This window comes from Ambystoma mexicanum, chromosome 3q (assembly GCF_040938575.1).
Source record: "Ambystoma mexicanum isolate Mex_15411 chromosome 3q, UKY_AmexF1_1, whole genome shotgun sequence".
Classification (NCBI taxonomy): domain Eukaryota; kingdom Metazoa; phylum Chordata; class Amphibia; order Caudata; family Ambystomatidae; genus Ambystoma; species Ambystoma mexicanum.
This window is the reverse complement of record NC_090926.1, coordinates 687,449,154-687,466,785: the sequence shown is the minus strand read 5'-3', so window position 1 is coordinate 687,466,785 and position 17,632 is coordinate 687,449,154. Positions and strand designations below refer to the sequence as shown.

General features: G+C 46.2%; 1 protein-coding gene and 1 pseudogene across 1 annotated transcript in view; one reads left to right on the top strand and one right to left on the bottom strand.

Moving 5' to 3' along the window:
• LOC138448004 (probable cation-transporting ATPase 13A5) overlaps nucleotides 1–17,632 on the bottom strand; it is a 512,982-nt gene that overhangs the window by 332,054 nt on the left and 163,296 nt on the right. Inside the window, exon 8 of the mRNA XM_069604536.1 lies at nucleotides 16,473–16,545. Within this exon, the coding sequence (XP_069460637.1) occupies nucleotides 16,473–16,545 (73 nt within the window). The remainder of the gene's footprint in view (nucleotides 1–16,472; nucleotides 16,546–17,632) is intronic.
• On the top strand, nucleotides 269–3,871 carry LOC138582577 (RELT-like protein 2; annotated as a pseudogene).

Sequence of the window (17,632 nt, the reverse complement as noted above, 5' to 3'; positions counted from 1 at the left end):
TGGCCCTTTATGAGGAGGGTGCTCCTGTGGTCGGGGTGGGAGTTTGCTAATGTGCCTGCAACAGCCTTGGGCAGTGGTAGCCCCCCCTCCTTGCTCCTGTTGATGGGAGCGCTCTGTCCTAGGCATACCCAGGCCACATTGTACGGTGAAGATGAAACAAGGAAAAGAGGGAATTGGAAAGACAGGGCTCAGCCCGTGCTCCATTGACGTTTTCTCCCGCTAGGTGAGAGAGGATGCCTGACACCCTGCCGCAAATGTCAGCCCAGCCATGTCACTCAAGCAGAGGGTGTTTGTGCAGCCTGGTCCGGTAACCGCTGATGGCAGTGCTCCTGCCTGGAGAGGAAGGCTGCTGGCGCTGGGTTTTGCGCTGCAGAAAGAGCACCTGCTGCTGGAGAGTGGAAGGGCTGCAATGAATGAAGATGACGGTGAGTGCCCAGACTTTCCTGGCAGCGAACTCGGGCCCAGCAGTGGTAGAATAATACAACGCTCCATTTCAGAGCAGAAGAAAAATGGTGAGAGGCCCCTGAGTGATCCCGGGCCTCAGGTGATGCTGCATTAGTGCCCCGACTTTGGAACAAAAAGAGAGGATCAAAAATGTCCCAGTAATGAAAAAAAAGAGGGAGAGGAAAACAATGTTAATGTTAATGTTAAAGGATATTTGTACCACGCACTATCACCCCCGGAGTGGTCCCCTGGCGCTCTGGCGGCTCTGAAAAAGCAAATGGGGGGTGAGTTAGTGGGAATGAGCTGGAAAAGTGCAAGAGAGCAGTGATGTGTTATTGGCAGCCTCAGCCCGGTGGGTCCGTTGACTGGGCTTGGGGTGTTTTACGGTCGGTAGTCGTCGTGTGCTGTTGTGCGAGTCTATGTGTGGTTTGTTTTGTTGTTGCAGTGTATTGACGTTTTTGCGGATTGCTGTGTTGTAGGCTTGTGGTTTTGTTTGGTTAGAGTTTGAGAGGTGTATGCAGAGGGGTGAAATTGTTAGTGGATCGGTTAATTGGCATTGCTGTCCTTGCAGTTATGTCTAGGTGTGATGCTTGCTATCATTCACTATTCCATCTGAGTGTGGCACTTGCTAATCTTCAATATCCTATCTAGATGTGAGGCAGGCTAGTGATCACGATTCCCTCTAAGTGGGGTACTTGGTAACATTCACAGTTTCATTTAAGTGTTGGGCATGCTAACATTCACATTTCTATCTAGATGCGATGTAGGCTAAAGTTAAGAATTCCATCTAAGTGTGGCACATGCTAACATTCACAATCCTATCTAGATGCGACTGACGCAGGCTAGAGATAAGTATTCCATCTAATTCCATCTAAGTGTGGCACATGCTAACATTCACAATCCTATCTAGATGTGATGCAGGGCAATCTTCACAGTTCTCTCTAGGTGTGGCACTAGTTAAGATTGGCAAGTAAGTTAGTGTTTAATGCAATGCAACATTTACAGTCCATCCATGATTAGTATACATGGTGTAAGTCTATGGCAGTCTACGTTGTGGAAAGGCAAGGTAGAGTGGCAAGGACTTTCTGGAGTAGAGTAATTGCTCTACACCCCACCCATGCCACACTCACAGTTTTTGTTGGGGTCTGTTGACTCATGGCTTCACTGGCCTCCCCTGCTGACACCTGCAGACACGTCTTGGAGCTGCCAATGTAGGAGCCGCCCTCTGCCTCGGGTCCTCAGCCGCAGGGTCTGCCGGGCAGAGGGCTGCCCTGGGAAGGTCAGTTATGACAAGGTGGGCGTTCCAATCAGGGGAGGTGGGTGGGTTGGAGGGTGTATTGCTCGCCCAGAGTGCACGGACAGTCATTAATCACCAGTGCAATTACGGAGCCAATACTTTAAACGCAGGTAGACGCAATGACTTGCAACCACACACACTCTTAGAAAATAATGAGCACTTATATGGCTATTTATTCAAAGCTTAGAAGCAATAAGTGATAACACAGAAATAAATCACAGAAGAAACAGAGAATTCAAAAGAAAATACATCACCGTGGGCGTAACTGAATCCCTCATCTCGCCAGAAGCGGCTGGAAGACCCCGATGACAGCCAAGCCGAGAGCACAACAGCCCACAGGTATGCCGGACGGAAGCGTCCCCCCTCCGACTGAGGTCCCGTCTGACCGTTAAGGGGTTCCGCCTATATGCACTCCTCAAAAAGGGGTGGTAATTTCTCGAACCTTCTGACAACGCACTTGCGCATTGATGGGCAGCTGTTGGTTGCCAGCTGGTTCAACCGACAGTAACCTCAAGGAGCAAAGTGCTTCCCTCCTCTAAAAACAAGCACCACGGAAAACAGTCCCATAACTCATAACAAGACATAACAAAGCCAGCTTTCCCAGCAGAATGGCCTTGACTGCATACCAGGTTTGGAAAGCATGTTTTCTTCAGCATAGTAAATCTAGCTCTCAGCAAAATGAGTACAGCTTTTCACTGCAGCATGAAGTAAATATCCATTATGGCTCTGAGTGCTCCCAGAATACACTGCGCACCAGCGCCATGTTTTAGCTCAAGCATAACATAGGGAGAGGGTGGGACTGGGAAAAGAACAGACACAAAGGCCTACACCCCACAGACTGCACCCTTTGGATGCAGCCCAGCACAGAAAAACGGGCTCAGAAGCCAAAAGAAACACTAGACAGACACCAGAATAGCACACAGTGCTCACCAAAAAATATAAATACATAAATGATTAAATAAATAAATAATAAAGAATAAAAAATACAAATCTGAAAAAACACTCACACCACTTCAAAAGAGTGCAGAAAGCAGGCCAAAAACAGAATAAAATCATTGAGGAACTACTCCCTCACAATCAACTAGCCCCTAAAGTTGCTTTCAAACTGGATTTCCTGCCACATCCTTCCACATGGTTGTCCAAAAACAAATAGAGAGGATAAAAAATGGCCCGGTAATGAAAAAAAAGAGGTAGAGGAAAACAATGGGAAATTAAGTAACACGGTTGCCTGCGTTTGTGTGCAGCAGAACAGTAGTGCAGCATTTGCGCTCGGTGCTCTCCCAGCGGAGGTGACTGTAAGATAAAAGTGCATGTTTAAGATGCTGCGTTGGAGTTTTGGAAGAAAAAGGTAGTCACATTCTCTTCCTGTTGGTCCTGGTTTTCTTCTTCATGGGAATTGTCAGGTTCCTGACCTGCCAAGTCCTGAAGCAGAAGGGGTACCGCTGCCGCACATCTCCTGAGGAGCTGGACCCCGAGACCAAGTAAGGACTGTTAGATGACCAGGCCAATGAAGAGTTTTCCAATGAAGACACCGTGGAGCGGATTGTCAAGTGCTTCATCCAGAATGAAGCAAACACGGAGGAACTGAAGCAGATGCTGGGAGAGACCAAAAAGGAGACTCCCACTGCACCCAGTTTCTGCCCACACGGAACAGCCAGTATGGCGGACATCCGCACCACCACGCCGTTCACCTGGGCTCAATGCTCGCTCCTTGCATGCACTGCAGTCAGAAGGAAAAACACCCACTCCAACACATTGGGCAATCCAAAGAGGGAAGAGGGAAGCAGCACCCCAGGGAAGTCACTGTCTTTTCATTTGGGAGGTTTTCGAGTCACTCACATTGGGAAGAAGTCCAGTCTACAGGGGTCGCAGGACACTAGCAATGACAACAGAACAGCTAATAAGGACCTGTCGGAAAGGAGCACCAGGAAGACTCCCACTGGAGCTCGCAAAAATGTAACTTTCCAGCCAGAGCAGAGTAAACCACGTGAAAAGCTCCAAAGCTGTGCCCGCACAATGGCCCTTGTGATGTTGCGCAGAGAAATAGGGGTGCCGCGACATACCATTTGTAGACTTCCAGGCACCAGGCAGTCCCTCTGCAAGAACTGCGAGGAAAATAACGAAGTCTAAAGCCACTGATGAGACAACGAGGAGAGGCAGCGCACCCCAGCAGTCAGCGAGGGAAAACGTTATCCTGGAAATTGAAGAAATCAATTGTTCCCCCTGGGCTGAGGTTTGCAGCAAGCACTGCAGCGTCCTCTGACAAGGAAGCCAAGGAAAGAACACCAGGTACTGAAGAAACACAACCGCAGGCTACGAGTCCTGAGAACTCTGAGGCTACGAGTCCTAAGATGTCTGAGGCCACAGGGTGATATCTGGCTCGTTGATTGGCCTGTGGCCCTGAGAAATAGCTGCTGCAGACAGACCAATGTAAGGGTGACATGTCCACCTGTTCGCCATGTCACATTTTTTATTGGCGAAGAGTGTGCTTTCTTCCCAGCATATTTTGCCACTGTTAAGTGCAGCCAGTTCATCAGGGTGCAATGGGAAACTTGCATGTTGCTGCCAGAAGAGAAGGTCTGTGTGTCCTTTTTATTTTGGCTCATAAAGAAATTTAACCCGCTTGAAAGATGGCCTGCCATCCTTTACCCACACACATTTTCAAGTGCAGTGGCTCCTGCATGTGGAAAAGGAAGGCAACATCTCCCACTTGGTGGAGGGAGAGACTGAGGGCGGCCTCCTACTGCCGTGGAGAGAACGACACTGTGCCACTAAAGTCGCCTGCTGGCCATACCATCCAAGAGCCAGGCAGCTAGTGGCCTAAACATCCTGCCACCGGTGTCGCTCCGTCGGCACAATAAGTGGCCTCATCGCCCTGCCACTGGTGTGCACCCTGGCAGGCAAACCATCCATAGACCAGGCTGCTGTGGCCCTGGGTGCGATTCCCGCCAACCCCGAGCTGGGACATCACCTGAGCTAACGTCCACCCGGGTGGGAGGGAGGGACTGGCCAGGACTGCTGTGTCCCCATCAGCAACAGTTACTCCTGCCTCAAGAGGTGGCTCAGAACCTGTCACCTAGGCACCCTGTCACACCCTGTCATCTGTGTCCGGCCAACGCAGACCTCAAGCTCATTGCCCAGAAGAAGAGCTAGGAGCAATAGAGGGTTGCAGCTCCTCACGAGTGCTTGTGCACCCTCCTGTGCCCCGGTAACATGGTGACACTGCTGATTGCAAGAAAGGAGGGGTGAGTGATATCCCGTCACCCCAGGCCCTGGCAACATAATGTGGTGCAGCCTAGATGCTCAGGTACCCGCATCTCGCTGACTGCCCAGCGTCAAGGGACTGACCGAGCCTAACCCTGGCGCAGCTTGGATGCCGTGCTTACGCATCTCGCTGCCTACGCCAACATCAATGGAGTAAGCCGATGTGGCCCCTGCTACCCCCGGTGCGAATTTACTGCCCTTTGAATTGTAACATCAACGGACCTGGGCCCACAGAAATGACTATCCTGAACGGACGCTGATGGGAAGTAAACTGGTCTCCTGCAGCCCTGCGATTGCTTAAAGAGGACTCAGTAAACACGTGTTTTGATGCTGTGAGCCTGTACATTAGCAATATGCTTAAAGTGGTGTTGGTAAAGAACAGCTATGTAAATCTGTTATCCCACAGGTTTAGATGTGCGCTTTATGGTGCCAGCAGCTAACAATGGCGTCAGTCAGTGGTTGCAGTTCCACTGACCCCAGGTTAATAAAGGGTTTTGAAACATGTAGTCGAACTGCCAACATGCCACCGGCGGTTCGCCACCCTCGACTGTCACCCGCGGGTTATGTGTAGAGAGTTTTAATATGTGTAGTATGTCTTTGACCATGTGAGCCCCATGTGTGTAGCCGTGACATATCTTATTTGTTGTTGATCCTACAATTCTGAAGTAGCCCAAGTAATGTCGTTCTGTAACAGTGGGAGGTGTTTGTTTTAGTAACTTTTTTGTTTGTTGTGAAAAAGGAGTGTTGTGTGTAACCCTCCCCAGTGGGCCCTTTAAGGGAATGTGTCCCTCTCCTGTGTATTGCCCTTTTAACATATGTCATGGCCCAAGCTAATAAAAGGAGCCTCTGCAGGCACGTGCAGGAGAACAGCTGCAGACTCCCAAAGAGGAATGACTATGTCTGTCTCTCATTCATTAGGCCTGCAGGCCCACACCGTGCAGTCCATGATTCCGTGGGACCCTCATGCCAGTACGGTGGCAGAGGTTTGCATGGTCAGAGGCAAGGCTCGCCCTGCCCCCACCCCAGATGATGCTGGTGTCCCATAGCACTCTGGGGCCTGCTGGATGTCCATAGCAGACCCAACCCCAAGAGGCACTGGACTTCCAGAGTGCTGATGTCCATAGCAGGCCCCCACCACAGTCTCCACGGCCCGTCCCCCAGCTTAGGAATCTTGCTCTAAGAGCATTGTGCATACTGGGTCTCAGTAGATGTTGAATGTATAAATGTCAGCACATTATTAGAACTGATCTAATCTTTCCACGCGGTTCAACTGATGATAACTCAGTTGACACGTGCATGTAATGGATTGGAACCATGCCCCTGGTGAGCAGGATTCCAGCATGTGTAAAGGTTCCTCCCGCTGGTGCGCCTATGAGTTACTAGTGAGGGAAGTCAGGTCCTGAAAGTAGTGTGCTTGCATTGGAAAGATGACTCTGTATGGCTCACCAGGGAAATACTGTGGCCACATTATAGGTGCAGTGCATCAACCACACCTGTGATCCGCAAGCCACTGAATGAAAGAGAATCCGCAGGTGTGCGGGCCTGCATCGCTAAAGAGGCCAAAGGGTAGCCACCCACCCTTCCCAGCGAAGACGCCTCAGGATGGTATCCAGCCATATTATTGATGGAAAAGACATCTATTTAAAAAATAGAGTGTACAAATATCTTTTTAAATTTTTTTTATTTGAAATGAACATCTTAATATTGTCATATTCAACGATGATATGACTGGATACCATTCTAAAGTGAAGACGTTTGGTGTGTGTTGTTTGGGTAAGGGAAGGGGCGGTAAGTGGGGCTCGCTATTGTGTTAAGGGGCAGGATGGGGTGCGGGACGGGAACGGACAGGAAGAAGGTCCAGGGGTCCCCATAAATAAAGAACTAGTATATAATACATTAGACAAATTTAAGAATAATAATAGGTCGGGGGAATACGTTCTGCATATTATTTAAAGAATCTTGTTATGTCATAAAAGTCCACTAGATGGCAATACATGACAAGGAAACAATATACAATTTAAAGGTCTAAAAGTTGTTTTTCTCAACGTTATTAATGTTTCGTGTTTTATGTTAAAAGCTGTTTTTCCGGCGATGTAATGGCTTATAACCCTCCGGATCCCATGATGGAACAGATCTTGGAAAAAGAGAAGACACTTGTAACTAGGTCATCTGTTTTGCATCACGTGCTGATAATGGAGGTGCCCTGCTGGATGGATGGTGGACCTCGAGGAGCAACAAAGGGGGTCACCTGGGGCCGTCATCTGCAACCCCTCTGCTCAGCAAAGGACCATTGCATGAGAACTTCTGCTCCCGCAATCACGCAGTTCCTGGACCAGACTGCTCCACCCATACTTAGTCCAATTCGATTCCCTACAGGGCACACAAACTCACCCAGGGTGGACATGAGACTGGGGAATCAAGCCCCTCCCCACCCTGAAATAAGGCATGCTTCTATTATGAAATCCATATATTACAATAGTCCCAAGCAGGCAGGAGCTCAAGAGAGTATGCAGGCAGCACCCATGATTCCTTTTGCGGCTCGCGGAAGCCTCACACCGGATGTCTGATTTGCAGACCCCTGAGACTTTTGAACCAGCAAGACACAGTAAGGAGTGGGGTGCAGGTCTCCTAAGCCCGTGGACATTTGTTGGGTCGAGTGGGCCCGGTTAGACATGGGGAGAGGGTTCCCCAAAACTCAATGGCTGCGCTACCCAGGGAAGATCTCTGAAGAAAACTTTAAAATATGGTTTAATACTCCACCCCCTGAACGAGGGATACTATTATTTCAGTCGCATTCCCCCTAATTTTGTTGCAAACTGTTAGAACATTTGGAAACCTTGCTTGGACCTGGGACTCGACAGCAGGAGGTCGCACTCTACTTATCTCCCCTTTAGTACTTGGCCACACTCTGCTCTTTTCCCTAATAAATCACGAGTATTTTAAGTGGACATGTCTGATTGCTCATTGATCCCCCGGCACCCATCCTAACATGCTACAGCCATGCATGGTGTCAACAAATGAGCAGCTCACAGCAACTGAATACAAGTGCTGCGGTTTCAGAGATAGGGGAAAGGATTTTGAACAACAAGCCAGCAATAGAGAACGAGGCCGAGGTTTAAAGTTACAATGATCATGTGGAAAAGACATACTGCTGCAACACCCTATGCCCCTATGGGCTGCCCGTGGGTACTAAAGGATGGAATGCAGCACCTATTGTGTCCCCTTACCCGGATAAGCTGCTTGGCTCAATATACACACCGTGCACCATCTTGCAGCAACCTATGGCAACCTATTCTTCCACACTCATTCAATCCAATCCAAGGGGCACCCTCCTTGGTATGTACAGCTCACGGATATTTCGCAAGCTACAAAATCCATAGGTCAAGGGACTAAGTGACTTGGAATGGGCATGGACATTACCTCTCGCGAGATATTGCTATGGCCGCACCGCAGAGACAGAATCAATTCTGAACAGTGAGACCTGTCCTGAAGGAGCTCAACATTGGGTGTGCCTTGTATTGTTCCATCACAGTCAATAATAAAACATAGCTCTGATGACCACAAAGCCTGGGAAGAGTTATTCAAGGGTCTGAAGCAAGATGACCTGGAGGTGTCATCCGGAGCAGGATGGGAGAAGGGTTGAATTGGCGTTTTGGGATAGGCTGCAGTGGCGTATTCTCTGCTCTTCGTGCTCATTGTCCATTGACGTCCTCTGCTCCACAGTGAAGCCCTTAAACACTCCCAGTTCCATATTTTAGGCTGCCACTGTTAACGGACTCTGCAGTGCATGCCGAGTGTTGACAGGATTGTGTAAGGCGCTTGCAGCTCAAGCCTGCATACCTGACGTGTCATGCTCAGAGTTCTCCCTTTGCCATGTGTTTATAGTCTGTAAACACACACACTGTTCACCTTCAACAAAGTATTAACCCCAGGGCAAGGTCATCTTTCTAATTCAGTAAGCCTTGTTAAGCTTGTGGTATTCTGGGTAACATCCCCTTTTGAGTACGGAAGGGTACAAATGATAATAACCGATGCTGTATGTGACGGTGGACACTGCCTTGGTCAATTCTTCGATCCCCAGGTTATTGGTTCATATTTATGTGGGGTTGTTGGCTACGAGCCCATTGCTTTCAGACACTTATGTGGGTACTCATATTGTTCTCTCTTTAATTGTTTGATGGTCCTTCTTTTATTTTTCTTTTGTGCATGATGTCATGGTCCGGAGTCCGTTGGCTGGTCAATAATCATGCACATTGGGAGGTACATTTGTCAGATAGAAAATTTTGTCCAGGTGGTGGTTAATGGAATATCTTGGAAGGTTTAAGAGATCAATCACCTGTTCAAGAAGCAGAACATGCTTGCACAACTCTGCAAAATGAAAGTGCTACCGGTCTTTCTGCTGGAGACACGTCTTAACGCCATAGAAGCCACACCAATGAAACCTCCAATAGGCTGATGTATTACTGACATCCCCCATTCCTAACAAGAAAGCCGGGGTCGTCGTATTAGTTAAAAAAGGTGTCACCATAGCAAATAGACCGTTAAGTAATGCTGTTATGTCTGCGTAAGTTAAATAAAGTTTTAAAAAGAAAAAAGGTCTCAAGTTAATTGTGGTGAGTAAAGAAAGAAATAGAAGCTGATGGGCGTTATTTATTTATGTATTTTTGTTTGTTTGATGCAGCCCAGTCGCCCTTTACAGTCTGGTTTGTGATTCCCCTTTTGCTATATTACAAAACATACTGTAAAGGGAGTTTGGACTGGAACTAAAAAAAAAGAAATATTAAGGATGATGTATTACGAAACAAGGAGAATAAGAGTGTAGAGCGGGCAGGAAGCCGATTCATGTCTGCACTGCACATATAACTAGCACCTTAATAATAGAGGGAGATGTGGTACTGAATTACGAATATTAGCTAAAAATGAAAATAATAAGACCATGTGAATTGAGAATGCACTTTAAATGTTACTAACAACACTGAAACTAAGGCCCTGATGAAGAACCAAGGGCTTGAAACATGTGTTGGCAATGAAGGAACATGAACAAAATGCTCATTGAGATCTCTTATATAATATGTGTAAATGGTTTATTCTAAGAATGGTGTAAAAAAAAGCAATTTTAATCTGAACTACCAATTGATGGAGCGCAGAGTTCACAACTTAAAGTTTCACACTTTTTTGTAGTCATGGAAAATTATAGATCTATCCGTTTATTACCATTCAGGCAAATTTCATCCAACAATCAGGTGGCCAGGAACGTAGGCATTATCTGCCAGCATCCCCCCTGCGTTTCCTCTTGGCCTCCTCTACCTCTCCCTGGGTCCACCACCTTCCTTTTGTTGGCCTCTTCCCCAGCATTCGTTTTCCCCTTGCAGTGCCTCTCACCCCCAGAACTCCAGTGCTCCTACCCACTGCCCTCCAGCTGCCACAATCTACGCCATGCCTACTTACCATACAGCACTCGCCGCCGCAGCAGCCTCTTCTTCCACATTCAGCCTGCTGTCGTCATGGCCCTTTGGCTAGTAAATGGACTTGCTTTTTTTGCTATTTCAAGAGTCAGCCATCTTGTTTTGTAGATTTGTAAGGGAAATTGTTCAAATGCGATACACACATAACCCATTACTGTACAGAAATGTTAGATATAATCAGCACCCCAGGAAAATGCCCCGGGAGCAGCCAGAGCACGGACTGAATCAGTAATGGTCTTGAGCCCTCATTGTGGCACTCAATTTACTCATTCCTCCCTTAGGCTCAGGCAGGCGAGCCACTTATGTTCCTGTCTACTCTCGAATTATAGCTATGGTTGATGCAGAGTTTAAGGTCCAAGACAAGATGCTGGCGATGAGGTTAGTGGATCCGATTAAACAGGGTCAAACTGGACTTGTTGAAGGGAGCGTTCAAACCTCGAATAGCAGAATCCTATGCAATGCACTGGCAAAAACAAGACGCATAGTTCAGAAATGGTCTATAATGACGCTTGATGCTGAGAAATCCTTTCACTGGGTGGGGTGGAACTATTTGTCTAAGGTTTTAATGTGCCATGGCTTGGGTCCAGTTTTGAGGAAGAAGTAGGGGACATTTCATTCTAACCAAGAGCCTCAATTGTAGTGAACATGGTATTGTCTTCACATGTTCATGGAACACAGCAAGACAAACTTATCAAAGTTATCAGGCTGCGTAACAAGGTAACAAAAGTGTTGGCCTACGTTGATAGCATCCTGGCATAAATGTCTGACCCTAAGACGTCGCTGGAAGAATTCATGAAGGTACATTTCGAAATACCTCTAGTTATGAACAATGCGTGGACAAAATAGAAATTCTCCTGCTCTCAAAACCGGACCTGAAATTAGATTTTGAGGCCTGCATGGGTACGTGGAAACTCTAGAAAGTGAAATATCTGTGTGAATTGATCTCTAATACTTAGATAGACATGATCCATCTGAACACACCTATCATTGTTACTTGGCGCTTGAGCTTCAAGGCAATCAAAATGATGATTTCCCGCTGGGTTTTTACCATCTTGTTGTGCTCCCAATCCCTTTCTTTGGTACTGGCGTTATGAATCTTGACTCCTTACTTACCATATCAGTGGGATGCCCCTCCCCCATCGCCAGCCAATGCTTGTAATCCTTCGATCAGAACAGCAATAGCGTCTCATTGTGGAAGGTGACTCTGTTGGTGGTTGAGGTGCTAATGCGTAGGCCAACGTTTGGGTGGACATGCCTGGTAAAATCCCTGATCCGTCGCTGAGGCACTTCCTTCACTCAAGTCGGCATTAGGCTCCAGCGATTGGGAAGTTACTGTCCCAGTTTGCTCCGGAATGTGGGTATGATAGCCATCATCAATGCAGAGGAGAAGTTTGTGTTGGACAGAATTCAAAGGTCCAGGCGATTGGTGGCAACATTGTACAAAGCACCGAGGACAGAAGATTTAAACCGGACCATGTTTGTGATACTAGAGGTGTAGGAGAATGATTTAGGCTTGACGTGGGGCAAGGACCAATGGTCTGCGTGGCAGGTGGCACGTTACATGGAATAGCTTTTAGTAAACCTCTTCATGTGCATCTCGTGCACAGTTTTTAATATGTATCTATCACTACCCTAGTGATGCATGCAACACTATACATTGCAGAATTATTGCACGAGAATAAATGATGGCCTGGAGTGCTTCAATAATTCCATTTAAGGTCACATCTTCAGAGTAAGTAATTAAACTAGTGAACAAGAGTAAGTCTTCAGGATCTGCTTTGGATGCATGTCTTGCCAAAGTGATCAAACCTGTAGCAAAAGACTTATCCCCTAATTTGACACTTATGATAAATGACTTTTATCTTCCGTGTTAGTCCCAAGTGAGTTATAGAGAGCAGTGATCACACCACTTTTGAAAAACCTATTTTAGATACCCCAGGCTATGGCAATTTCAGACCAATCTCTCTTTTACCCTGACCAGTCAACTACTCTAAACACAAAGCAGGCCAGCTTTCGACCAGGAATGAGTGCTGAAATGGCAACAAACTGCCTACGATCTAAGACTGGCTGCGGACAGGGGCAGTGGTGGAGCCACGATTTTACCTCTGTCAGTGGCCTTCAACATTGTTAATCACCAGCGACTTTTAAGATGCTTAACCCATATGAGTTTTGAAGGATGACTTTGAGTTGAATGGCCTCTTACCAATCAGACCGCCCTCAATCTGTGCCTTTAAAACTCTTTTCGTCTGGATGAAGCTCCCTCTTATGTCTAGTGCCCAAAGAGGTGCCACTGTCACCTCTACTACTTAAACTATATCTCACACCTTTGGCACTCTTAGAGTCGTTTGAGTTGCAATCTGTGATACATGCAGATGACATTTTTCTCGAGTTGGAAGGTGATAACTATGAAATATCTACTAAGCTATATTCCTGTGTTGATGACATAGATACCTGGATGTTTCGGGCTGTTTATAGCTGGACAGCTAAAACATTGAGACTTTGAATCCTTTTTGTACCACAGCAGACCCCTAAAGGCGTTATGGCCTCCTTGCTCAGGGGTGAGTCCACATCCACCCAATGCCTAGAGATATTGATAGAGTCATCTCTAAGGTTTTCTGCCCATATGGCAGCTGCAGTACTCTCAAGACTTTGTCCCATTTGCATTTTATGTTGGATACTATCATTTTGTTCATACTCTGTAATAGTCCTGGCAGTAAACAGTTTGCCCTCTAGCTATTTGGACTACTAAAATGATGTCTTAATGGGCCTCCGAAGAAACAAATGAAGGATTTGCAGCCCGTAAAAAACACAGCAGCCAAGTTCATTCTAAGTTCATCGCTTGACCAGAGAGAATCAGATTACATTTAAATCTCCCTGCTTAATCTTTAAACTATTAACCTTTCAGCTTCCATGTCTTTGTAGTTCAAATGATTAAAGGCTACAGGCCTACTCATTCCTGACATTCCACCGGGAACAGATCTTTTGCTGATTCTACCCCTCCTGGTCTCTGTGGCAGTGCCTTTATGGGTTGTGTTGTTGCTCTTGGGAAAACATTGCCTATGCATTTGAGAGTGTCTCTGAATTTGTTTTCTTTTAGAAATGCTTTCAAACCTGTATATTTACTTCCCAGTGAACTTGCTATTGTGCCTGGATACCAGTTATGGTCTTTGTCATAATTTATAAATAAAAAAGGTCTTGAGGTCGCGGAGGGGGCTCACTGGTGCAACTCCTATTTATTGCCCAATAGTGTCGAAATCCTTAGGCGAGATCAGACTCTCAATTTGACAGACAATGTGGAATTATATTTCATTCTCGCCTGCAAACGTTTCCCAATAGGTGGTGTATCTAAGAAAGAATAATCGGAAACACTACTCCTTCTCAAGCACTGTGGATCATTTTGATATTCGCCACTGTGCCATTTTCTTTTCTTTCCATTTCTGGAAAATAGACAGGATCATGTCATGTGACCCTGGTCCTTGTTTCTACTTTCTTTATGTGATCTCTGTATATTCAATATTCAGTATTCTGGTTGAGACAGTGCATGTAATGAATGGATGGATTCCTTTGCAATCCTTATGGATCTGCGGGATTCGCCCGCTCTGGATGTTGCATGACCAGGGAGTCTATTGAAGAAGTGAGGGTAACTGGCTTGTAGATGAAGGGTTGTTTTCGTAAGCAAAGTGAACCACCATTTCCAGATCTCTTATTATAAGAAGGGTGTGAATGTAAATATGTACTCTCAAATTAATATTACGATGCATTGGATGCGTTAAGAATAGCAATTTCTCACATTATGTGATGACTCTGCAGTGCAGTATTCTCGTCACAAATACGTTACTTGATTTGCAATTTAAGGGTTCAATGACTTGCTTTTATCCTGAAATCTGTAACTATCAGCTGCTTTCCTGATACATCTCCCAATGGTCCGTTTACGGGTCGTGCTTCTGAATATACTCCATGAATTTTAGATGAGTGCTTGTACTCTTGAAGCATGTTTACCAGTGGTATCACTGCCTTATACATATTAAATAGTCATGTTTCTAAATCTCTATGAAATGTCGGCTTTCATGACCACCTAAAAAACATTTCAAGTCAAAACAAGATGGTCCTCATTTGGACCTACTTCTGAAATGTGAAATATCCCTTTCTAATTTATAACAGGCTAGTGTTGCCTTCTGCTCTTCCCCTGATAACTTATTTCAGACTAGTTATGCTGTCACAATGCCTCATGCGAGAGCATTCGCTTTGTTTGATTTGCCCTACAGGCACTACAGACTAATGTTGGTGCTAAATGCTGACGTAAAGCATGTTTGGCCTGGACAGACAGGCACGCTGCCTGCTGAGAGTCTCCAACTGCTTTGCTGCAATGACCAGTTTCTTACCTTTCCCTCTCTATGGATCTTTCCTGCGTGTCCCACACATTGATACTCACAGACTAGTACACTATTTTTTAACTGCTTACTTCTGGCCCCACGTGCTAACAGTGTGCCTCTATCTGTTTGGCCTCTATATTGGAGCACGTGATCACAGGTGCATCCTACAATGGACAAATGCAAAGACATCACAAGTGTTTTCTTAAAGTGTGCACATGCTGATGTTTTGAGAAAAAACATTCTAGATGTGTCTTTACAGAGGCAAATGCTGACATTTTGGAGCAAAGCCCTTACAGGTGAAAATGTTGGGGTTGTGTGGCCATCACAGTTACGTATTTATGAATAAAGGTGTTTGACGCCTACTAGTGAGATTGCTTCTTTGGTTTAAATCGCATTGTGGAAGCAAGTGACTCAATTCTCACAGTGTCTAAATCATACCATTTTGCTATGATTTAATATCTATGGCAGCCAGATTGGGAAAATACTGATCTGTGCATTCCAGCTCTACACAGGACCTGAAAATGGCAGGTACTGTATCTTGGGACCTGAAAATGGCAGGCACTGGATCTTGATGTTCCAACTAAAGCTCCCTCCATATGGATTTTAACTAAAACATCTCTAACCACAGGGCCCTTACGCTTTGGAAGGACTACCGCTGGGACTATGATCTCCCCTGGTAGTGGTCTGTTTTCCATCTGTCTGCTCTTCATTTGATTAGGAAGAATCTTCCCAGATTTCCCTCCCTTATAGTGGCGCCCTCCTGTGGAACAGCCTCCCTCTCCTGCTGCGTCTTGAGCAAGACCTCCTTAAGTTCCGAAAAAGCCTCAAGACCTTTGTCTTTACCTCCTCCTTCTCCTCCTCTCTTCCCTGCTATTCTTACAGTAGCGTGACTGATGTGCAGGGCCCTTATGTGTCCTCGGGGCCTTGACCCCCCACATCTCTCATCCCAGCCACTGTCTTTCTTTATACGGCACTTACTTGGCTCACCCATTCAATGATGATTGCACTTACGTTCCTCTCCTCTCAGCACTTACCCTATGCACTTCTCTATGAGCACCAAAGAACCTATTCACAAGGCATAGTAGGTTTGTCCCCCCTTCCCTCTATTCTCAATATTTGTTTGTACTATTAATGCAATTTATTTATCCTTGCTGTAATTTATTGTCTATCTTCCCCCTGTCCCCACCCTGTTTGCCCTGTGGGCGCTTTGAAAGAGTTTTGCTAATTGTATAAGCGCCTAATAAGTGTGGCCAATAAATAAATAAATTAAACCTAATGGGATATCTTGGTTCCTCATTATGAACACGAGTAGTCCAGGAGGAAACGTACATGTCAACACACTATTCGCACTAAGGATTTAGCATGTATGTAATGCTCATGTTTTGAGTCTTCCTGAGACCACCAAAGGGCAAACATATTTGATCTATCCTCTCCGTAGTACAGTCATGCGTATGTTTTATCTTCATCGACATTGCATTTTATCCCCCACCTATGGTTTGTGAATGGTGAAATGATTGATAATCCAACATAGCTGCGGATGGACTGTGCATTTTATTGTAGAGTTTTAATCTTTATGCACAATTTCAGGATTATAAACTTTGAAATATGAACATATGCGCTCAAACTGACCTCCATTCTTCAGGCTCACGGTGATCACAACATCATTGTGCTCCTCGACCAGTTTGTGCAGGTTGACTGATTGCTGTCAGAGATGGGGTAGAAAGAAAAGCAGATGTACATGTTAAGAGAAATAAAAACATAACCTATTTTCCACAGTCAACCCAAGCACACTACCTCTGCGCCAAGCCCACAAATTAAGACCAAAGGAAAAATTTTGGAAAAACACATGGGTTTATTAAGCTGTGTCACAGGCTATTCACATCCTCCTGCAGACCATACCACCCCAACTCACTGCAGCCATTTTCCCGCATTTATTTCATGCCCGTTTTGCTGCCTTTTTTGCCCGGGTTTTTAGGGAGCTGCGCAGTCAGGATGTATTTCAAAAAATATTTAAGGGTGGTTGAGGGTTGCGGAAGGGGTGGAGGGGCGTACATGAGGGATATGTGGGACATAAAAATGGCAAAACAAATGTGGTGGAAACAGCCAGCGTTAGTTGGTCCACTCTGAGGTGTACAGGTCTCTTGCAGGCAGCCTCCCTTACGTTACCGCTTAGTCACAGCTCACAAGAAAGCCACTCATCTTGTCAGGGGTTCCCGGGGTAAAACCTGAGTTGGTTTTTTGAGGGGCAAGTATGCAGTGCTGCAGACTTCTGTGGTGTACCACCTGAAGAAACTCTCCGACATGCCTACGTGCCTGTCCCCCTAGTGGACCCATAAAAAGTTTGGGCCTCCAGGCTCCGAAATCGCCTAATCTAAACAAATGTCTAACTGTAAAACCTTACTTCCTCCTCTTCTCCATGCCCTTCCCCCAAGTTGCTTCGAGTCTAAACCGCAAGTTAGCTTGATGGGGACTACTGCCCTTCCAGACACCTGGTAGGGGCTAGCAACTAAGGGCAGTTCCCTCTCGGTGTGGCTTGCAGACCCAGGCCTTTGGTGCACAGTCACCCCAACACATCCATGGTGAGCCTACAAATTGACAATGCAGGCATGTTTTCTGTAACATAAACAGCAATAGACTTTTACAAACGCATACTATTGCAGGCTAAGCGTTTGTTTACTTACAGCTTACAGGCTGGACCCTCCAGCGGCTCTGTGCCTCCAGCTTGTCTCCAGATAGCAGCCACTGAAGCAAAGTGTTCCCGGGCAATGGTCTGGGCAGTTGCCCCTACT